General features: G+C 60.4%; 2 protein-coding genes across 7 annotated transcripts in view; both read left to right on the forward strand.

Annotated features, from left to right (window-relative positions):
* The window catches only part of CTCF (CCCTC-binding factor), a 34783-nt gene extending 32223 nt beyond the window's left edge, over nt 1–2560 (forward strand). For all 5 annotated transcript variants that reach the window (XM_068693693.1, XM_068693692.1, XM_068693694.1 and 2 more), the window contains one exon: nt 1002–2560. In XM_068693693.1, the coding sequence (XP_068549794.1) occupies nt 1002–1183 (182 nt within the window). In that variant the 3' untranslated portion in view covers nt 1184–2560. The remainder of the gene's footprint in view (nt 1–1001) is intronic.
* A 2189-nt stretch (nt 2561–4749) lies between these two features.
* Nucleotides 4750–21722, forward strand: CARMIL2 (capping protein regulator and myosin 1 linker 2). 2 transcript variants are annotated; one of them, XM_068693804.1, is made up of 40 exons: nt 4750–4960; nt 5801–5892; nt 6118–6168; nt 6274–6333; nt 7240–7361; nt 7602–7699; nt 7894–7964; nt 8145–8218; nt 8688–8763; nt 8838–8926; nt 9276–9370; nt 9528–9614; nt 9706–9815; nt 9892–9969; nt 10076–10152; nt 10233–10337; nt 10494–10563; nt 10670–10751; nt 11344–11440; nt 11535–11592; nt 11768–11940; nt 12370–12438; nt 12870–12963; nt 13080–13175; nt 13328–13456; nt 13891–14004; nt 14209–14384; nt 14664–14751; nt 15137–15256; nt 15730–15796; nt 16796–17001; nt 18476–18579; nt 18744–19137; nt 19270–19389; nt 19579–19615; nt 19728–19796; nt 19928–20206; nt 20300–20404; nt 20554–20646; nt 20729–21722. In XM_068693804.1, the coding sequence occupies exons 1-40, from the start codon at nt 4921–4923 to the stop codon at nt 20899–20901; spliced, it is 4338 nt and encodes a 1445-aa protein (XP_068549905.1). In that variant the 5' UTR covers nt 4750–4920; the 3' UTR covers nt 20902–21722. The 2 variants fall into 2 exon arrangements, with proteins under 2 accessions (XP_068549905.1, XP_068549906.1); XM_068693805.1 differs by lacking the exon at nt 19928–20206.
* Nucleotides 21723–21739: the final 17 nt, after the last annotated feature.

Raw genomic sequence — 21739 nt, forward strand, 5'->3', positions numbered from 1 at the left:
TATATTAATAAATAACTGTACTTGCCTCTACTTTGCAAAGACCACACCATTGGTTTGAAAAGAGTTAAGAGTGTTTTCCTTGTCATGGGGATGCGTAATTGCTTCAGCCTATGCAAAAAGGAGAGGACTTTTTTTTTTTTAAGTATTATTTAAACTCACAGATGAGCAAACTGCTCTTTTTTTTTTCCCTAGTTGGCGTGTGTATTAATATACAGTTACTGTTAAAGTAATTGTTAGCACAATCACTGTGTTATTCTGACCTTTGCAGGCTTTTGCAGACATTGCCACAAATTAACACACTTCAACCACAAGTGAACACACTTCTGAGCATAACATAAGTGCAGACAGTTTCAACTGTAGAGTTTTCTCCTTAAGAAGAAAAATCAATAACTCTGCAAAGTCTGAAATTGTACCAAAAAAAAAAAAAAGAAAACCCACAAAACAACCAACTAGGAACAAAGCAGGAAAGGCAAATCTGTTCCTGCAGGGGGTGATGGCTCCCCAGTGGCTTGGCTGTCTGCTCAGTGCTACGGATGTGTCCTTGTGGCCTTCCCAGAATAACCACCTGCGGAAGCATTTTGTGCTGACTATGTCACTAGTGTCACCAGACTCACCTAAATTTGAAGCTTTTCCTTGCACCATGAATGAAGAGAGGCTGATTTGATACACATCCAGACATTGGTGTAGCCTTGTTTATGGATTACTCTGCAAAATCCCCTTTGTATAATGTCGTAAAGTTCCAGTGTACCTTATGATACTTGTGCTGGTAGCAAGTATTTATACAGAGGCAAGGAAACAGAAGGCTGATGATTAGATGAGTGAAGCAGAGTGAATCACTGCACTGATGTGGGAATGCCTTCATTGTGGGCCCCGCCTTCTCTTTCCATGCAACAGTCTAAATGCCTACTAAAAAAATCATCTGATGAGACCAGCTCTGGAACAACAACAAAAAAAAAAAGGTGTAATTCTTCTCCCTCACCCTTTGCTTTCTGCCCTTCTAGCTGCAGCAATCATTCAGGTTGAAGACCAGAACACTGGTGAAATTGAAAATATTATAGTTGAAGTAAAGAAAGAACCCGATGCAGAAACAGTAGAGGAAGAGGAGGAAGCTCAGCCTGCTGTAGTGGAAGCTCCAAACGGAGACCTCACTCCTGAGATGATTCTCAGCATGATGGACCGGTGATGGAGGAAGACCACGCTGGATGACTGAACTGGCCTGGGCTGTGTTTAAGCGGCTCAAATCTATTTTTCCTTTTACCTTTTTTCTTGGCTTTGGGAAATGCATCATTTTAGACCATTTTACCAAACATACTGGGAAATAAAACTTCAAAATGATGTTAGAATGTGATTTAACTAGAACTTGCTGTTTTATGTTAGCATTACAGGATCATGGAACATTAGGAAATATTTTGGAGTCCTTGAGGGTTTCCTGTGAGGTGCTTGATTAGTTTTGCTCTGAACTGCATCGTAAACACGGTCCTTGGGCCAGCTTTACATGCAACAATTTTTATTATACAAAAGTGGAAGCCTTGACTAGAGTATGTGGTAAACCACTCCGGACTTGCCCTTCCAGTTCCCAGAGTCCTTGAGCCTCCTTCTCTCAGTAGTGTTTTTAACTGTAAATGCAGACTTGGGAGGGTTCTAGACTTTTAAAATGTTTTTTGCTTTTCCCCACTGACTAGCTCCGGTTCTCCAAGTCGGCTGCACACGGTAGTTTTGGCATGCTCCAACTGGTTTCTGTCCTTAATATGCTTTGCTTTCTGCAAAGCATTTCTGTAATGGTCAAGCTTGTAAATAACTTTTTTTTACATTTAAATCTTTTTCCATTAATTAAGAGGTATGCAAAAATGCAGTTTAAATAAACCCCAGTATTTTAATTCCTTTTGAACTAAGTGACAAGAAGATCGATAGAGTGTAAATGTTGGAAAAACTGTTGATAACCAATCACGTAGAGATGTACCCAGACTATTGCTTGCAGAACAACAGAAACCCACACATGAAATCTGGTTTTGAAATGCACAAAACTGGCATTTGAAACATGTATAATTAACCTTCTTTTTGAGTTATAACTTCACGACTACATTTTCTTTGCTCTATCTTGTAGTTGTATTTTGTGTTTATGAATCCTATGTTAAGGCAGAAGTGGTGATTTATAAGTGGGTCACTGCAGCCCTCAAAACCTGGGCCAGGAAATTTTAATAGGTCAGTAATTACACAATTTTGGATCTCTAATAAAGACAAAAAAAGGAATAATGTGAAATACAAATGATGCCTGTATATGAAACTGTCACATGTTAAAATATGTAAGCTTTTTATAGAGCCTCAGTCTTGCTGATTTCAAACAAATTTTTCTTCTATGTATCGCTTTTAAGAGAGCTATCAGTTTAGCTATCAGACTCTAGGTTGATGCATTTTTGTACTTAGCTGTACTGTGTGATATTTTTCATTATTTTAGGAAGCCAACATGGGAAAAAAAATACTGTTATAAAATATGTAATGGGGTTTGAAAGCTGGGAAGGAGAATATACTGCTGTACAGCTAATAAATAATAATGGATTAACATGCGTGCTCGCCGGCTGCTTTCTTTGGGCATAACAACTGCGTGAGCTGGCAGTGATCTCCGGACTGTATAAAGCCCCTCCTGGAAGGATGCTGCAGGCCTGCCTGCACAAACGGAGCAGCTGCTTACAGCGCACTGGGCTCTTCTCGTCGTGGGTGTTCCTCTACAGTGTGCTGAATGTGGGGTGGCAAGCTGCAAAATGAAATCGTGGTGTGCTGCTGTCAGTCACAGGTGAGTGTGCAGATAACCAAGCATCGTTACTGCGGCGTAGGCAGTGCACGGAGCTACCTTACAGCAGCTCCTTTGTGTCCCAGGTGTCTAAGCTGCTCTGCTGGGGCTGTGTTTAGGCAATTTAGGTAAATTTGGGTATTTGCAGGGCAGAGGAAATGTAAAATGTGCTGGACTGGCTGCTCACTCACAAATGTTTCAGGGTCTGGCAGCAGAAGTGGATAAACCCCAAAGCGCTTCCTCAGCTGGGTAAGGAGCTTGTGTGCTCACGAACCCGAAGAGATCCTTCAGACAGAGGCAGTGCTCCGAAGGAAATGCGATTTTGTGTTAGCCTAGAGCTGGGGCTGCCTTTGGTGAGCCAGAAAGCTGAAGGTGTCGGCAGCCGTAGTCCTGCAGCGTGTGCTGGTGCTGATGGAGCAGGGACGTGCAGCCACCAGGGGCTGTTGCCATCCCTCTGCCCTGTTCTTGTGCTGTAGCAGCGGTGTGAATCGATGCCACGTCCCTGGGGTTGCAGTGAGTGCTGTCAGTCCACGAGCCCGACGGGTAAGCCACGAGCTCTTAGGCACTGGGGCTCAGGCTTCTGCTGCCAAATGGAGCGTGGAAGATGTTTGGTGATGGCTTTAACTAGTGACCTGCGATGGTGCCCTGAGGAGCTGTGCGCTCTAGCAGAGGCCATCCTTGGTCTGCACCCAGCCCTGAGTGACCCCAAATCCCAAGAAATCCCAAGGTTTTGTGCTGCCAGCTCTTCCCCCAGCTCCAGCAATAGCTGTGTGCGTGGCTGGGCTGAACGGAAAGGAGCCTGAGAGGTGTGTTTGGACAAAGACTGCAGGAACTGCTCCCGACTCCTCTGCTGTGCTGACTGTGCTGTGTTTCTTGGCAGCTCCTGCCCCGCGAGGCGCAGCCTGCTGCAGCAGCACGCGTGGGAAGCTGCGGCTGATCTCCAAGGGACCGCTGGCAACTTCTGCTCTGCTTCTTCCGAGGAAACGATTTCTGAGCAGCAGCAGTTAACCCAATAGGTAAGAGCAGTGATCATGCACATAGACTGGGCCTGCTAATTTATCAAAGACTGCTTTGGGTATTTTTTCCAGAGGCCCAAGCAAGGGTTTCACGGGGATGGGAGCAATCACCTGTGAGCCTCCTCCTTTTTCTTGACTCCTACCTCGCAGTCTGCTCAGCTGACCTGGTTTCCACATGCATGCTCACTGTCACACAGCCTGATTTTCCTCATTTAGTTTGAGCTGGGTCTCCTGCCTCGGGCAGACACCTCTGAGAGCAAACCCTTCTCGGTGCTATTTCCAGGTGGACAAGAGCCAAAGAGCTGACTGGGAACGGTCACCTCGTCGTGGGCACGTCCAGCCTGCCCGACGTCCTCCGAGGAGGCTGTGTGGGCAAGAAGTGAGTAGTGAATGTCCAACTGGACTTCGGTGAGGTCCTCAACGTGGTCTCCTACAGCCTCCTCACAGCCAAACAGGGAGTCACTCTGGAGCCTTCCTTGGGAGAGCAGAGTGGGGCTGGTGTGCCCAGTGTGTGAGTTCCTGCTTCTCATCCTGGCTTTGGGGCAGTGGCTGGGGCTGGCCAGGGGGCACCCGGGTGTGAAATTTGGGGACATTGAGCTCTGGAGAAGCACCGCGCCATGGGCACCAGCACCCATCTGCACCACCAACCCTTGGGTGCCCAACTCAAGGTGAAAGACCTGGGCTGGCCTCCCCGCGCAGGAAGCCTCTCTCTACACTCACCACCCATCTCCAGCCACCGGGGCAGAAACGTGTCCCCAAAAACCACCCCGGGGCCACCAGCTGCAGGGTGAGAAGAGACCGAGGAGCCTCCAACTCGAGGGTGCTGCTCCTGGCCTCCACGGAAAGCTCGAGGGTGCTCCCCGGCGCGGGGTCTCGCAGGCTTTGCGTGGGCCGTGTCGCTCTCATCTCGCATCTCTTGCTCGCTGGGTAAATCTTGCCTGACGGGGCAGGAAGAGGCACCGAGAGCTGGAAGGGGGAGGAGGCGCCGAGGCAGCAGCGCTGCCGGTTGGTAACCTCAGCGCTTCCTCCCGGCACCGTGCCCCTCGCCCCGAGCAGGGGCTGCGCTCGGGGGATGCTGCCCTGATCCCACCGCCCGGCTCGCCCGAGGTCCCCGCCATGGCCACGTCCCCCGGGGGGATCCCCGCTGAGCTGCAAGGTAAGCAGCAGCCGCCTCGCTGCTCCTCCTGCCGCGTGGGTGCCCGCTGCTCTGCGGCCTCCTCGGCCCCGCAGCTGCGCCAGGGCCAGCTTTGGGGCTCCTCAGGGCCTGCAGGTGATGCTCAATGGGTTCTGGGTGAATCTGCGCCTTCCCGCAAAGCCCGCTTCCTCGAGGATGCTGCCGAGGTCAGAGGCATCCCCAAAACCAGGCTGGTTCCTCCTGCTGGCCAGCAGGGTCTGGTGATGCCAAAGCCTTGGGCTGCCCCGGACTCATCCTGGAGGGATGCGAGAAACCCGCAGTTTTGGGGAAGTTCTCCTGCCTCCTGGGTTTGTTTGGCGAAATTAAAAATTCGACTGGGAAATTAAAAAAGAAGCTTGTGGAGGTCTGGAGGTGCTGCAGCCGCAGCAGCCCCACCGGTGCTTGCGTTGGGGAGGAGCAGCAGGTCAGCGCAGCCCTGCTTCCCACCTCCACCAGGGTGGGTCCCCGGGGATGATGGGGACCCGCACGGTTCGTTTTTACTCTCCTTGGTTCCCTCGGGTGCGTAACCGAGGCAGCAGAGCCCCCATGGGGACAGACCCACAAAGAAAAATACCCCCGAGCGGGATGGCTGTGTGGAGAAGGGACTGGGTGAAAGCTTTCAGTCTGATGCTTACCCCTGGGGATGTGTTGGGTGTTCGGTGCCTCTGGAAGGAGGGCACGGGGCTGCTGCTGTGGTTTAGGGAGTTGGATGCTCTGCGCTTCTTCCTGGCACGGGGAGCAGGGGGGTCTCCTTGGGCACCTCGTGCCACACGCCCCAAGGGCACAGGGGTGCAGGAGAGACGCCAACACCGGTCTTTCCAGAGGGCATCACCGCCTCCCTGGGGGCAAAGAAGATCCTCCTGGTCAAGAGCGTCCAGCTGCAGGTGAAATCCAAGTACGACGACTTTATCTTGGTACGTGCAGCGTCCCGCACTGCGTCCCTCTGAGCCGGGGCTGGGGGCCCAAACCCACGGCACGCATGGGGACCCCACCACAGCCCCTGGCCCAGCTGCAGACCTCATTATCCGAATTCTGCACTTGCCTTGCTCCTCTCTCCCCTCGTACTGGCTGCGGAGGGGTGCAGGGCAGCAGCTCCTGCCTCACCCTGCTCCCATCCCACCCATCTCCCCCTGCCTCAGGTGCTGACGCCCTGGCGAGCCTACGTGGTGCCGGCGATGCTGCCGGTCAGGGTGAGTGCGGGGCCTCTGGGGTGGGATGGGGGAAAGGGGAGGGCTTGGGGCAGAGGTGGGGCACCCTTGGGTCCCTTTCTGTGTCCCAACCCTCCTCTCCCGCAGGTGCACAGCAGCTTCAGCTTCCTGGAGGTGAGGGACATCGCCGTGCGAGAGCCCAGCGTGGTGAGTGGCACCGTGCGGGGCGAGCCCTGCGCCCACCTCCCCGCGGGGGCACCCACGGGTGCTCGGGGACAAGCTGTGGGTGCAGCCCCGGCCGCTCCTAGCTTGGCGGGGACAAGGTGATAAACTGTGGCTGGCTTAACCCAGGCGATGCCAAATTTAGCCGGGAGGTGTTTTAAACCCCGCTAATCCTCTTACGGCGAGGCGGCCGAGGCGGTGGGAGCGAAGCAGGATGGAGCGGGATGCCTGAACGGGTCGCCAGGGCCCAAAGCAGGGCTGTGGTCCCCTTTAGCATCCTTTGTTGTGCTCACTTTCGGAAAGAACAGTCTGGGCAGGGGGGATGCGATCTGTTTAGGATCAGGCTGCAAGTCTGAGCTCCAGGAGCCAGGGTTGGAGAGCAGAAGCCAGGCTCGGGGGCATCTGGAAAGCCCGGAGGCTGCGGTCCCAGCAGATCGCTGCCATCTCGCTCCTGCGGCTCAGCCAGCCTGTAATTAAATCACGGAGCATGTTGCCATGGGATCTGGGAGGAGCCGGGAGCTAAAAAAGCCTGGAAACCCAATTAGAGAAACTCGGGGAGGAAACCTCCGTCAGGGGCTGGCTGGCACAGCGGGGCAGCGAGGGGGGTTTGTCGGGACTGACGTCCTGCAGCTTCTGCTGATCAAACCCTGTTCTCCCCCTGACTGTTTTGGGATGGCTAAACAGCGGCTAAACTCGAATTTTGGGAGCAGATCGATGCCTTATTCTGGCACATCACATCGTTAATGAATTCCACGTTCTCAGCTGTACCTGGGCACATAGGCTGGGGTTGGGAGCAGAGGCCGGGTGTTTGGTTGCTGTCACCGCTGTGTCCGTGGGTTTTGGGGACGCTGGCGGTGTTCTCAGGCATCTCCCATCCTTTGGCCTCTGCAGGTTGTCATAGAAACGGACACGTCCCCTTATTCCTTCCGGCTCATGTCCTTCGACGACGTGGAGCAAGTTGTCATCCACGTCACCATGTCACTGAAGAAGGTCTTCCCAGACTCATCCCCTGGGTGAGGGTCCTCTGCTCCTTGGGGTTGTCCTGTAGGGACCAGGGGGCTCAGAAAGGTCCAAAAAACATCTGCTGGGTCCTTGTGGTAGGAGAAAGCCACGCTGATGGAGGCCAAACGAGCTCCCTGTTCCCCGAACATAGCGGGATGAATGCTTTTGGCCATCCTCTGGGCTTGGCACACGACCTGTGGGGATGCTCTCCTGGCAGCCCAGCACCACGCTGTCCCTGCTCCTTCCCCTAGGACGCTGCTCAAGAACTCGCCCCCCAACCTGTACGAGAGGATCCGGAGGGTCACGGACTCGCTGGAGGAGATGCTGCAGAGCAACCAGGGGCCCTGCGGTGAGCGCACGCCCAACCCCGGGGCTCTGTGGGCAGCAGAAAAGCAGAAGGTGCCAGGGGAGCCACCACAAGCAGCTGGGAGCAGAGGCTCTCCACCACCCTGCCTTCATCCTGCTGCTTTCTGCCCTCCCCGGGGGTCCTCCCCCGTGTTCTCCTTGGGAAGCAGGGCTCACAGTGCCACCTTCTCTTTGCAGGTGGGTTTTCGGAGACCTACGCCGCCTTATGCGATTACAACGGCTTTGTCTTCCGCGAGGAGGTCCAGTGGGTGAGCTGCTGGCCCCGTGGGAGCAGGATGGGTCCCTTTGCTCCAGCTGGTGACATCCCAGGGTTGGGGCTGGGGTTTGGCTGCCTTGGTGGCCAGGGGACTTTTCGAAGCTCTGAGGCACCGCAGCCCTTCCCAGGAGCTGGCGCTGAGCTCTGTCCCTGTGTCTGTCCCCTCGGACAGGACGTGGACAACATCTACCACGGCCAGGACTGCCGGGAGTTCAACCTGCTGGACTTCAGCCACCTGGAGAGCCGGTGAGTGCCTTTGCCTTGCCACCGTGTGTCCCCAAGGGGCAGGGGTCACCGGGTGGCACGTCGCGCTCCTCTGCTCGTCTTCAGAGCTTTCATCACCCTGCACCTCGGGGAGGACACATCTGCAGCCTGTGCTTGTCCTCCCACCGCCAGAAGCCGTGTCCCGTGGGGCACGAGGCCGGGCAGAGTTCATTTTTAACACATAAACGAGGCCGGCAGCCCGTTACTGTTACGGGGGCGTGAGCTGAAGCCCCATCAGCCAGGCGTTTCCCCATGCAAAGCAGCCTGCTCCGCTCGCAGCTGCGAGGCTTTGCACGGCTCGGAGGGCTTGCAGCCCTGCTGCGCCCCCAGATTGCTGTTATGGCACGGGTTAGCACCTCGTGGTGGGGCCACAAACTCCAACCCTGCCTGGAGACACGTGCGGGGGGCTGCGGGGATGGCTGCTGACACCCTCGTCCCCGTGTCCCCGCAGGGATGTGGCGCTGAGCGTCGCGGCCTTGTCCTTCAACCTGTGGTTCACCAAGCTCTCCTGCAAGGACTTCAGGCTGGTGAGTGCACGCGTGTGCCGAGCCCTCTGTCCCCAATGGCTGTGCGGGGACCTGAGCGGCTTTGTCCCCTGCAGAACCAGGAGATCGCCGAGCAGCTGCTGTACATGCTCAGCAAGTCGGTGACGCTGGAGGAGCTGGCGCTGGAGAGCAGCGGGCTGAGATGGTACGGGGAGGGCTCGCTTCCCCATGGGGGCCTCATGGTGTTGCTGGATGCGCAGGGAACCCCCTGCCCTTCCTCCTGCTGCTTTGGGGGCTGCGTCGCCAAATTCTTAAAATGTCAAAAGTTTGGGTGCAGCGCTACAGCACCTGGCAGGACGAGCTCCTGCCGCCCAAACTGGAGGCTGGAGGATGGGGGTGGTCACCCCTGGTGCTGCGGCAGGGAATTTAGGAATGTGGGGGTCCTTGGGGAGGTGGGAAAGGCTCTGGTTGTGCATGGAGCCGGCGTGGTGGCGCGTCCCTGTAAGGCCACGGGGTGGTGGCTGCATCTCCCGGGGGTGTCCCCCTCCCCGCAGCGACTTTGCGCAGAGGATGGCCCAGGCGCTCAGCAGACACCCCGACTCCGTCCTGCACACCATCAACCTCGCCGGCAACCAGCTGGAGGACAGAGGTACCTGATGGCACCGGATCAAGCCCACACGAGATATTTATCCCTATAACCCAGCCCTCTGTCCATCCTGGGGTCCCCATGCCCGTGGTGGGGCCCACGCTGCCCCACTTGTGCGTGGTGCGGGCACCCAGGTGCTGAGGGCTTCTGCTCTCACCAGGGGTAATCGCCTTCAGCCGGTACTTTGAGAAGAGACCCAAGGGCCTGCAGAGCCTCAACCTGGCCAGGACAATGCTTGCTGCTAAAGGTACATCCAGGCTGTGCTCCTGGAGGGGCCGTGGGACCCCCTGCGAGGCCGTGCTGCTGCCCCAAACCCCTCTCCTCCTCCCCCCGTGCAGGGATGAGCACGCTGTGCCAGGCGCTCGCGGCCAACGAAGCCATCGGCTCCTCGCTCCGGCACCTGGACCTCTCGGGGAACCCCGGCAGCTTGGCGTTGGAGGACACCACCGTGAGCATGGGGCAGCGCTGCTGGGGTTTGTGGGGTGGGTGGCGTGGTCCCGGTGCTGAGCCCCTCTCTCCTGCAGAGCTTGCAGAGCCTCCTGGGCCGCTGCGCCTCGCTCACGCACCTCAGCCTGGCTGCCACCGACTGCTCCCTGGACACCGTGAGTCCAAATGCTCTGCCGTGGGGCTCAGCACCCTGCCCTTTCTGGTCCATTTTGGGGTTGCGTGCCCTGGCTGAGCGGTGTTTCTCCTCCCCACACCTCACAGCTCTTTGGGGCGCTGGTCCGAGGATGCTGCGCCAGCCTGGTCCACCTGGACCTCTCCAAAAACACGTACTCACACCGGTGAGCCCCGGATCGCAGAGGGGAGCAGGCAGGCGGCTGGGGATGGTGAGGTGATGCCATTTTGTGCCCTTCCCTTCCAGGAAGGTGAAAGCTGTCCCTCCTGACATCAAGCAGTTCTTCAGCCAGGCCCGTGCGCTCAGGCACGTCTCCGTGGCGGGTACCAAGCTGCCTCCAGATGCCGTCAGGTGTGGGATGGGGATGGGAGCCTGCCAAGGGGGTGGATTTGGGGCGGATGCGGTCCGGGTGCTCTCACCTGGGGCTTTGCAGGGATGTGGGATGGGGCTGCAAGGGGCAGAGCCCGCGTTGCCCATGCTGATGGGTGGCTCTGGGGACTTTTCCAGGGCCATGCTGCAAGGGCTGGCGTACAACAGCCACGTCAGCGACCTGCACCTGGATCTTAGCGGCTGCGAGGTGAGGGAGGGCACCCGTGGGTGCCATGGGTCTGTGTGACCGTCCTGACAGCAGGATCTCTTTCGTGGGTCTCCCCTTGTGCTGACATCTTGCTGTTTGCTCCCAGCTGAGGTCGGCCGGCGCCCAGGTCATCCAGGATCTCATCCCCGACGCCAGCGCCATCAGCGACCTGGATCTGTCTGATAACGGTGGGTTGCCCTTTCTGCCTAAAATTGTCACCTCACGTCCCTCGTGCCACAAACCTCCTCAGCTTGCTTCATCCGAAGCAGTCTGACGTTACTAGCTCAGGTTTTGGGGCTAGGTGAGACATGGGCTGCATCTCATCCCACCTCTCCACGGGAATTTGCTGTCTGCTGCTGACCTTGTCCTGCCTCTGCAGCCATGGGGCTATGGGAGAGCCACCCTAATTATTGCAGAAATCAATCCTATTGCCTCTTTAATTTCACCTAAAAGGCCACAAAGCTTAAAGCGACCTTGCTGAAATCTCATAATAGCTCACACAGTGTCTCTACAGCCAGACACCTCTAGGAAAGCTGATGTGTTTTGGGTCGCTCAGAAACTCATCCTGCTCTTGGTCCCCCCTGGCTCACAGATGCTCCCAAACTCTCTGTTTTAACCAAAATGCCAAGCTTCCCCTAGATGTGTTTATGGGAAGAGGGCCAGGGGCTGCACCTTATTGCTGTCCCACGTGGTGGCTCTGTCAGGGTCCCTGTGGGGACCACGGTGCCACCTCGGTGCTCCGGAGGGCCGGGAGCATCACGACGTGCTCATCTCTCGCAGGCTTCGACTCCGACATGGTGACGCTGGTGCTGTCCATCGGCAGAAGCAAGTCCATCCGGCACGTCTCGCTGGGGAAGAACTTCAACATCAAATCCAAGTACGTGCGGGTGGCGGCACCTTGTCCCCAGGCCGGGAGCCCCCCCGGCGCCGTGCGCCCTGAGCGCGCGCGTAACCGCCCGCCTCTCCCGCAGGGACGGGCTGCTGGACGTCCTGCACCGCATCGTCCAGCTCACCCAGGAGGACGATTGTGTGAGTATCACCCGGCCCCATCCACCCCCAAACATCCCACCTCTGCCCGGACCTCGGCCACCGAGCAGCCTCCATCCCCGGGGCCACCCACGTGTCCCCACCGCGTGGCTGCGGCTCCGCAGGGTGACAGGGTGATGGGGACAGCCACATCTCCCCCTCCTCTTCTCCCACCCAGCCCCTCCAGTCCCTGTCCGTGGCCGAGTCGCGCCTCAAGCTGGGAACCAACGTCCTGCTGAGCGCCCTGGGCAGCAACACCAGCCTCACGGCGCTGGACATCAGCGGTAACGCCATGGGTGACACCGGTGCCAAGATGTTGGCCAAGGCCCTGCAGATCAACACGAAGCTCAGGTAGCAGCAGGACCACGCAGAGCTCCTCCTGGGGGCTGTTTTCCCCTGGTGGCTGTGATATGACGGTCCTGGTGGGGAAGCTGATGCCACCAGAGGATGGTCCTTGGGACAACAAGCCTGGTCCTGGCTGTGCTGTGACCATATCTCGCTCTCGTGACAGCCAGCTGTGCTGGTAACGTGTGGTGACACGCAAAGGGCAAGGGAGCAGCTGGATCTCTGTACCTGCGGGGTGGCCCTGTCCCAGCTCTTGGCCACCTTTTTGCATCTGCATGGTCCAGGAGGCTACAGCTGGACCCACGCAGTCACTGCCTCACTGGGCTCTGCCATCCAGATCCTAAAATGTCCCTTTTTGGCCACGTTGTGTCTGAAAAGGGAAGGAGGCTGCTGAGGACACAGCACAGGCAAGGCTCATTCCTGTCCTCTTTGCAGGACCGTGGTTTGGGACAGGAACAACACAACTGCCCTTGGCCTCCTGGAGGTGGCTCAGGCTTTGGAGAGGTAAGGAAGGAGCAGCCTGGTCCTCCTCACCCGCTGCCACCGTGCAGAAGAGACTGTCCCCAGCGTGTCACTGTCCCCAGGGCCTCATATCCATCCCCAGGCGCATTGCTCGCAGTACCAGTGGTTGCAAGCAGGGTCCAAGCAAGCTTCCACCCAACCTGCAACCCCTTGGGTGGTGGCACTTCACTTCTGGTCTCCGCACCTTCAGGGCTTTGGAGCTGGCTGTGACCCAGCTTTCCCCAGCCCCATCCCATGAACCATGCCCCAAACTGATCTGCTGCTTGTGTTGTCCATCCCCAAAGCCGGACCTGGGTGGGTTCAGGACCTCCATGGGACGGGACCTACACGGTGCAGTCCCCACCAGGCTGCCGTGGTGAGGTCCCTGCCACGCGGGGCAGTGCCCTCTGCTCACCCCAAACCTTCCCCGGCAGGAACTATACCCTCAAGTCCATGCCCCTGCCGATGAGCGACGTGGCGCAGGCGTACCGCAGCAACCCGGAGAGGACGGAGGAGGCTGTGCACAAGGTGGGGGGACACGGGTTGGGGTTGGGGTCTGGGGAACAGATCTAACCCCATCCACCCATCCATCCATCCATCCATCCATCCATCCATCCATCCATCCATCCATCCTCCTGCTGCAGCTCCAGTCCTGCCTGGCGAGGAACCAGATGCGCCGCGCGCTCCCCGCGCAAACCTTCCGCCTGCAGCAGGGCATCCTGGCCTCCTCCTCCGAGCAGGTGACGCTGCCCCGTCCCTTGTCCCCCCCATCGGGGACAGCCCCGAGCACCGCGGGCAGGATGGGCAGCTCGCCCCGTCCCTGCCGTGCCAGGGAGCTGGCGGCGACGCTCGGGTTCCCCGCGGGTGACGCAGCTCCTCCGCTCGGCTCCAGATGGTGAACGAGATCTGCCTGAGCCTGCAGAAGCACGTCGACATCCTGAGCTCCTGCCCGGGACGGGAGGTGGAGGCGGACATCTTCTGTGCCGAGGAAGCCATCAGGAACGCCAACCTGGCCGTCAGCGTGAGTCTGCTGCGCGCCGGGGTGGGGAGATGGCCCCAAGGGCTCGGATTTGGGATCGAAGCGGTTTATTGATTGGTTATCGGTGTGATTAACCAGCACTCAGTGAACATCGGTATCATCGGCGCGACAGCTGCGTGTGAGCTTGCAAAATGTTAAAGGACAGCTACAAAATGTGAACCCTTTTCTGTAACGAGTCCCAAAATGTTCCAACACCCCTCTCCAGCAAGGGGGGTTTCCCTGCTTGCCCACCCCTCTTGCAGCAGCTTCGGGGGCCCCCACTTCAGCAACACCCCTGGCCCTTGGCACCCGTCCTCACTTCTTGGGCTCGGCACTGATGCAGGGGATGCTCCCCATGGGTTCAGACCTCCTGTGGCTGAGCAGAGCAGGGGTGAGGTGCCACAAGATGACCCATGTGTGCTCTCCCCCTGTCACAGATCTTGCCCCTGTTGTACGAAGCAGGGAACACCCCGTACCAGAGCGGGAAGCTGCAGCACAAGCTGGAGTGTCTCACGGAGGAAGCCTCGCAGACCTGCGGCCGGGAAATCCAGGTGGGAACCCCTGGGGAGCTGCTGGAGAGCAGGGGGCTGCCAGCAGCGTGGGATGCTTGTCCGCCCTACCCCAACCTGCAGCGAAGCCCCAGATGTGGGCACTTCCCCCATCCTTACCCTCCTGGAACAAACAGGAGAACACCCAGCTCCTGGTGAGGTGCCAAAAATTCCCCTTTCCCCAAAAAATTCCCGGGTCTGCCACAGGCGATCATGCAGGCGGCGATGGACACGGCGCACAACCTGTGCCCGCCCGTGCTGCAGAGGAGCGGGGTGAGGGACCAGCTGCTCAACGCCATGTCGGAGCGCATCCACCTCCAGGAGCACCTCAACCTCAGCGCCGTCCTGGACCAGATGGTCACCGATGTCTTCAGCAAGCTGAAGTGGGTGACGTGCCCTGCTCCTTTCTCCTCCAGCAGCGTGGGGCTCGGTGGTGGTTTTGGGGAACCCCAACAACGCGAGGCTTCCCACTCGTGTCCGCTTTGGGGCTGGGAAGTCCCGTGGGGTGCCGTTCCTCCAGGCACATCCCACTGCTGGGAAAGGGGAGCACGGAGGCAGGGGGGCTGCAGGCACCTTGTTCTGTCCTGCCTCGCCGCGTGTCTCCTCTGGGAAACGATGTTGGGGACTTGTGGTGTCCCCAACGTGCCTCTCTCTGCTCCCAGCGAGATCAAGCTCTCCGTCACGGCCGCCGTGGCCGACTGCATCGTGGATGCCGTGCTGGGAGACCTGTCTGCTGCCCAGTGCAAGCTGGTGAGTGCCGGGGTGCCAAACCCCACGGAGGGGACATGGCAAGGCGGGGGTCTCAGCAGACACCACTCAGCGTGGTGAGCGTGGGTTTGCTGTCCACAGAGCAGGACAATTCCCACCCTGCTCGATGTTCCTCCTGGGACATCTTCTCCCAAGGTGGCCATGGCAGAATTAAGGTCGCGTGGCTCCTCCACGTCCCGCGGGGAAGCGTGGTGGGGTGCTGGGGTGGAGCCGGGCACCTGGGCCAGGAGCACCCTGGTGCCACTGGGGCCAGCAGCCGGCTAATCAGCCCTAAATCCCCTCGCAAATCCCAGCCGCGGGCAGGGAGCAGAGCAGCACGTCGCGCTTCAGCCGGAGGGATAATTTAAGCGCTTCCTAATGGTTTTAGGCGGAGAGCCTCCCCACGCACGGGCTGGATCTCCTGGAGCCCGCTGAGGACGATGCCGCCGCGCTGGCGCGGAGCAGGAACCTCTCGGACCTCGCCGAGAAAGGCTTCGTGGTGGAGGAGGTAGGGCTTGGTCCCCCCCCCTTGGGCTCAGTGGTGACCCCGCCGCTGCGTGATGATGCCCACGGGCTTTTATCCGCATTAGGGGATGATGCCAGGCTTAACCCCGCTGCCTCTGTGGGCTCGGACAGCCTGCGGCACGTCCTGGCCATGCCCCCGGCCACACGGTGTCCCCTCCAGCCTTCTGGATGTGGCACGGGGTGACAGCCAGCAGAGCCCCCGGGCCGTGCAGATGCTTCTTGGGGTGCCAGGGGGGAGCTGGGCAGGAGATGGACGGAGGGGTGGTGGCTGCACCCAGCGGGGTGATGCTGGGTGATCCACCACGGTGATCCATGGCCGTGCTGATCCGCGAGCGATGATCCCTGATGATGAGGAGACCTTCAGAGCTCCAGCCTGGAGGTCCCCGCGTCCCCCGGCTGTCCCCGTGCCACCGGCGGCCGGGCACCACAGCTCTCTGCACCCTTCTCTCCTGGCAGTACAAGATGGCTCTGCGGAGGAAGAACAAGCACTTCAGGAGCATTCGGCCCACGACGACCGTGAGAAGTAAGGCCACCTTTCTCCTGCTTTCCCCGCTTGCTCGGTGGGCATCCACAGCGGGGTGTCCCCATGTCCCCACCCCGGTGTCATAGGGACAGGGGGGCTCACACCATGAATTTGGGGTGCGATGCTCCTGCGGGATCCTTGTGAGGTCCAGCGGGAAAAATTCCCCGAGCTCCCCAGTGGGGATGTTGGGAGGTTTGGGGACAATTCTGGAGGTTTGGGGTCAGTTCTGGAGGTTTCAGTGTCCCAGACGTCACATCTGGGGGCTGTATGGGGTGGGGGGGGGGATCACCCATGGGTGCTGCAGGGTGCAGATGTTTTTTGTGGCTGGTTTTATCCCACAAAACCCTGCCCACGTGGGCTGCCCGGGGTCAGCTGGAGTGTGTCAGGATGGTGGTGGGGGGGCTGCTGGGGAAAACAAGCAGCTTTTGGGGGGCTTTTGATTTAGGGGAGGGGGGTGGCTGTGATGCCTGTCTGCTGTGGCTGAAGCAGCACTCACACAGCACCCCGGTGCCCTGCATCCGTGTGGACCCCTGACACCCCAACCCCTGCAGCATCCTGGCCTCTCCCCCCAAATTACCTCTTCCCCCAAATTACCCCTTAACCAGACAGCACAGGGAGCTGCCCACCGGGCTGGAACAACGCACGGAGAGAAGGAAGAGGGGGGCAGTCCCAAATCACCCCCTGCCTCGCAACCCAACCCCGTCCCCAAAAATCCCATCTGGAGGTGGCGGCGAGCGGGGGTGGGGGGTGGGAAGGAGAGCGCATTTTGGCGAGCCGCTCGCTCTGGTGGGCATCTCGGGGCTGAGCTGCGAGGGTCCCCGAGCATCCCTCCCCCTGCATCCCTGGGGAGCAGCGCGCTGCGCCGTGGCGGCGTGGCAGCAGGATCCGTCCCCGGCTGCGCTGCAAACGCCGCTACCCCGGGGGCTGAGGCGCAGCGCAAGCTCTGGCGGAGCATCCCCGCATCCCCCGGCCATCGGTGGGCTTCTCGCCCTTCGCCAGGTCCCTCGGAGCTGGAGCTGCCGGCCAGCGGCAAGGCACGCCCGGCTGCCACAAAGGATGCTGAGCCCACCGCCGGTGCTCTCCCCGGCACGCCGCCCGCCGAAGCCCTCATGGACCTGCCGACCACGGGCGAGAGGCTGGAGCATTGCACCAAAGCCAGGCCCAGGCCCAACCGCAGGCACAAGCAGCCGCCGAGCAAGCCGAACGTGAGCCCCAGGGTGGTTTTTTTTCCTCAGGAGGGAGAGGGTGGATGGGCACGGGTTCTGTTTTCTTTTTTTTATTATTATTTTTTTTTTTTTCCCTTCGTCGGCGGGGAAACGGGATGCGCGGGGCAGCGGCCGGGTTTTGATGTGATTATTCCGTGCTCTGCGCCTCAGCCGGAGCTCGGAGGACGGGCAGGGGGTTTGAGGGGGGGGGCAGGAGGGCACCCGCTCCTTGTTTATGACTCTGCGATGCAAAGCACAGGGGCTGGGGGAGAATCGGGGAGGGGAAAAAAAAAATCAGAGTGCGTGCAGGGGGCTGGGTGCCTGTCAATGGCTCCGTCTCCTCCATCCATCCATCCATCCGTGATGGATTTTCTTCCACTGTTTGGAAACGGTTTTGGGGAGCCTCAGGCAGTGCAAGGCAGCCCTCGGTGCTGCGGGCGCGGGGGCTCGGCCCCAGAGGGGTGGGATGTGCTGGGCAGCTGCTGCCTGCAGCTCTTCCCCTTCTCCTCCGGCTGCTTTGGAAGCAAAAAGCAACTTTTGGGTGCTCCGGGCGCAGAGCTGGAGGTGGTGGGGACGGAGGGGGGGAGGCTGGGTGCCTGCAAGGCTGTCGGCAGCTCGCCCTCTGCCAGGAGCTTCGTCACCCAAAGCGAGCAGGGAGAGGGTTTTGGGGGGACCCAAACCCCGTGGGTGGCAGCAGGGCTGGACCCCGATGGTGCCAGCTTGTTCCCCCGGATCCAGGCTGTGTCTGGATCCGTGCATGCATCAGAAAGCCCCGGCTCGCCTGGGTGCTCAGGCTGGGCAGACCTGTGGCCGGCTCAGCGGTGGCTCGAGGATGCAGCCCCGGGGCTGTCACCTTGGCACGCTGCAGCGCAGCGCGGGGGCCGGGCACCGCCGCCGGTGCCGGAGGAGGAAGGAGAGGCACGGCTCCAGCTGCAGTGAAAAGGCGTTATGGGTTGGAAAGGCACCAGCAGGGAAGTGCCTGGTCGATAGGAAGCCACCGACGCGGTGCCAGGGCCGGGCACTCCCTCCGTGGGCAGATTTTGCTGCCTGGCACCGAGTGGGTGACCTTCACCTGGCCACCGGCTCGCCCCGAGGTGGGTGAGGGTGGGTTCCACGTGAGGAAGGCTCCGAGGGGCAGCACCAGCCCGGCTGTGCAGGTGGCAGGATGCAGATCTCTCAGGGCACCGGCTCCATCTCCCTCTGGGGGCATGGATGATTTTCTTGGGGCTCAAAACCCTGCCAAAGGCTCCTTCTTGCAAGATGGGGAGGTGCCACCCAGCTGCTCCTCGCCTCGGCAGTGCCCAGAGGGCAGGATTGGCCACCAAGAGTCCCCGAGGAGGGTCAGAGAGGCAGTGCACCTGCAAGGAGGGTGCTGCTCGGGATGTGGGGGCTGTACTTGTTGGTGCAGTGGGTTTTTGGCTGATGTGGGGGCTCAGGGAGCCCACCCGTGGCTGATGACCACCCTTGCCCGCAGGTGCAGCCCGTGGTCCATGAGAACAGCGAGGACAGGAGCATCACCCGCGTGGATGAGGGGCTGGAGGACTTCTTCACCAAGAGGCTCATCAGCGAGGAGCTGCAGTAAGCCGGGGGGGTGGCTGCAGCCCCCAGACGGGTCCCAGCACCCATCCGTGGCCATGCGTTGGGACCTGGTTCATAATTTGAGCCAGGATCCATAATTTGGGGGGGTGGTGGGGAACACAACACAGCCTCGAGCTGATCTTCCCCATGTTTCTTTCCCCCAGCCCCATGGTGCTGGAGACCGGCCCCGGATCAGCCCCTCTGGTGTCCTCCAGCTCCCGCACCCTCAAGAAGAAAATCGGGAATTTTTTTGCCTTCAAGAAGCCCAAATCCAGCCGGGGCTCACGGTGCGAGAAGGAGCCCGAGGGCAGCATGGCGGCTCCCAGGAGCAGGCGCTCGATGCTCAGTGACATTTTACGGGCCCCCAGCAAGGCGGGCGAGCCGGGCAAGGCGCTGAGCAAATCCGAGGAGGGGGCCCTCAGCACCGAGCCCGAGCACAGCCAGACCCCCGAGGCTGCCCGCAGGATCAGACCCAAGTACTCGCGGGAGGGCAAGTCCCAGTCCCTCATCCTGCTGCCCGGGGAGGACGAGGAGGCGCTGGGGGTCAGGCAGGACAAGGTAAGCAGCCCCAAAATGTCCCCTTGGATGACCTTGTCAGTGGGATGGAGCCACGGGGACCCTTGAGCAGAAGCCCCTCGGGGATGGGTGCTGTGCTCCTCACCCCTTCACGGTCTTGCTGTCCCACCACAGAAGAGGCACCTGGAGAAGAGCGACGGGGAGCTGCCCAACTCCTTCGAGCAGCGCGTCCACGTCATGCTGCACCGCATGGGCGTCACCAAGGGCCTGGGCGCCGAGGGCAAGAAGCAGCAGGTAGGGGCTGGAGCCTCCCGAGGGACACAGCGAGGTGGTGGCCCCCTGGGAGAGGTGACACTGAGCTGTGCTGCCACCCCCCTGTCACCTAGCCTGCTGCAAGGGGACCATCATATGGGCTGCTACGTGGGCTGTCTGTCCCTCCTGAGCCCCCCCAGCCCCTCACCATCTTTTTTTTTTCCCTTGCAGAGCAAAGACAGCGAGATCAAGAAGGCCGGGTCAGATGGTGAGGGCCCACATCTCCTCCACCCATGGGTGCCACCTCCCTGAAGGCCTGTGGGCTGGTGGCACGGGGTGACCTGGGTGTACTGAAGCCGGCCACCGGCCTGTGTTTGCAGGGGACATCGTGGACAGCTCTGCGGACTCCCCGCCCTCCCTGAAGGCCCGCACGCACTCCGTGTCCACAGGTAGGTGGGCTCATGCTTAGCCCAGGTGGGAAGGGCTTCCCAACCCCTCTTGAGGGCTTCCCAACCGTGGTCAAGGAACCCCGGGAGCCCTCTGTGGGGTCTGGGGGACGTAGCCCCGCTCTTCCCCGCAGACGTGGCCCTGCGCAGCGCGGCGGAGCCCAGCCCGGCCTGGAAGGCGCTGGGGCGGCAGCTGAACGCGGAGCTGCCGGGGCCGAGCTGGGAGCAGCAGCAGCAGCAGCCCCGGCGTTGCTCCGCGGGCCCCGAGCAGAGCGGGCAGCCGGCGTGCCGCGAGGCCTGGAGCAGCAGCCTGCCACGGCCGGGGAGGAGCGCGCCGCCGCGCCGCGTCAGCCACGGCGGGGAGCCGGCCGCCGGCACCCCCCTGCCCGCATCGCCCCGCTCTGGCACCGAAGGTACCCCCAGAACCACCGGCGGTGACTCTTGGCCGTGTGGTGTGCCCCGGGGGCAGCCGGACTTTCTGATGCCGTCTCCCGCTGCTTTTGCAGACAACCGCCTGGCGACGCCGCGGCTGGCTGCGCCCAGCGGCCGCCGGGCTGTGTCAGTCCACGAGGAGCAGCTCAGGGAGCCGCAGTGCCTGGCCGAGCTGGGAAGTAAGTGGGGGCCGGCTGCCGACACGCTTGGCACCCAAACGTGCCCCACGTGGGCCCTGCTTCGCTGCCGTACCCCCAGCCTCGGGCCCAGAGCTGTCCCCACCCCGGTGGCACGGTGGTGACGTGCTGCCTGCTTGTGTTTCCCCCAGCCGTGACGATTCCCCTCCGTCTGCGGCGGTCGCCTGTGCTGAAACGGAGACCGGAGGTGGTCGGCGAGCACAGCCCAGCCTCGGAGGCAGGAGGTGAGGCTGGCGTGAGGCGCAGTGCCCCTCGTGCTAAGCGAGGCCTGCGCCCACTCACCCCAGTGTTTCGCGGCTTTTCCAGGCCCCACACCGCAGGACCGGCCCCGTGGCGGGCTGGAGGAGCCACAACCAGGAGTGCCGGGGCACGGGGAGCGGCCGGGAGGCCTGGCACAGACTGTTGTGAACGCACAAGACTCAGCCGTAGACCAAAGAAGCCCCGTGCCAGGCCGGGGGGAGCCAGCCCTGGGACAGTGAGCCCCTGCATGCCACCGCACTGTCCCCAATAAAGCCCTGCAAGCAAGCGCACGGTGACGGGGTGATTAGCGACGGGGGCACGGGGACACAAGGCACCCCCCCCCCCTCCCCCGGCAGCTGCTCCGTGCCCCGCTCCTGCACCGCGTTGGCGTGGCCGAGGGCCTGGCAGCGTCGCCATCTACTCCAGAAGGCAGCAGCCAGTTTTTGGTGCAGCGACGGCCCCGTTTGGGGCACTGGCACAGAGCGGCAGTGCCCAGGGGGCGCGGACCTGTGGCCACAGCCCCGGGACCCCCCCACGATGGAGGGATGTGTCAAGAGGCTCATCTCCCCGGATTGCCTCTGCTGGCACAGCCCGGTGGGCTGCAGGTGGTGGCAGGAATGCTGGCAATTTTAGGGAGGAATCCGGGAGGCAGAGCAGGTGGCAGAGGTGCTCGCAGCCCGGCGGCGTGGAGCGGCTGAGATGGTTTTAGCAGGCGTTTCCAGGGCCCTGTCACCACGCCTACCAGCCCCCAGCTCACCTCCTGCTCCTCAGCTCGCGGGGACAAGGCGCCCTCCACTTCTCGCAGCGTGACCACAAGCCATCGCACTTCAAGCCGCAGCTCCGTAGCCGCTACTCTTCGAGTGACCCAGCCACATCTGCCTCTCCGTCCCTGCAGATCTCCAGCTGTCACCAGCGTTACCCCAAAACCAAGTGGCTTTCTCCTGTGGCAACCACGAGCAGATCACCTCCACTCCACCTCCGGACCAAATGCATTACCTGCACCGATGTTTACGACAAAGCAGCAAGATGCTTTTTTTTTTTTTTTTCCTTCCCTATTTTTTTTTTTTTAATACAAGA

The sequence above is a fragment of the Anas acuta genome, chromosome 10 (assembly GCF_963932015.1).
Source record: "Anas acuta chromosome 10, bAnaAcu1.1, whole genome shotgun sequence".
In the NCBI taxonomy this organism is placed as follows: domain Eukaryota; kingdom Metazoa; phylum Chordata; class Aves; order Anseriformes; family Anatidae; genus Anas; species Anas acuta.

Excerpts from the sequence above, each read along its gene's own strand:
- CARMIL2 (XM_068693804.1), top strand. The coding sequence starts at position 4,921 with ATGGCCACGTCCCCCGGGGGGATCCCCGCTGAGCTGCAAG. Across the intron at positions 7,700-7,893 it reads GAGCAACCAGGGGCCCTGCG|GTGGGTTTTCGGAGACCTAC; the intron begins GTGAGCGCACGC and ends TTCTCTTTGCAG. Across the intron at positions 12,964-13,079 it reads CGGAGGAGGCTGTGCACAAG|CTCCAGTCCTGCCTGGCGAG; the intron begins GTGGGGGGACAC and ends CTCCTGCTGCAG.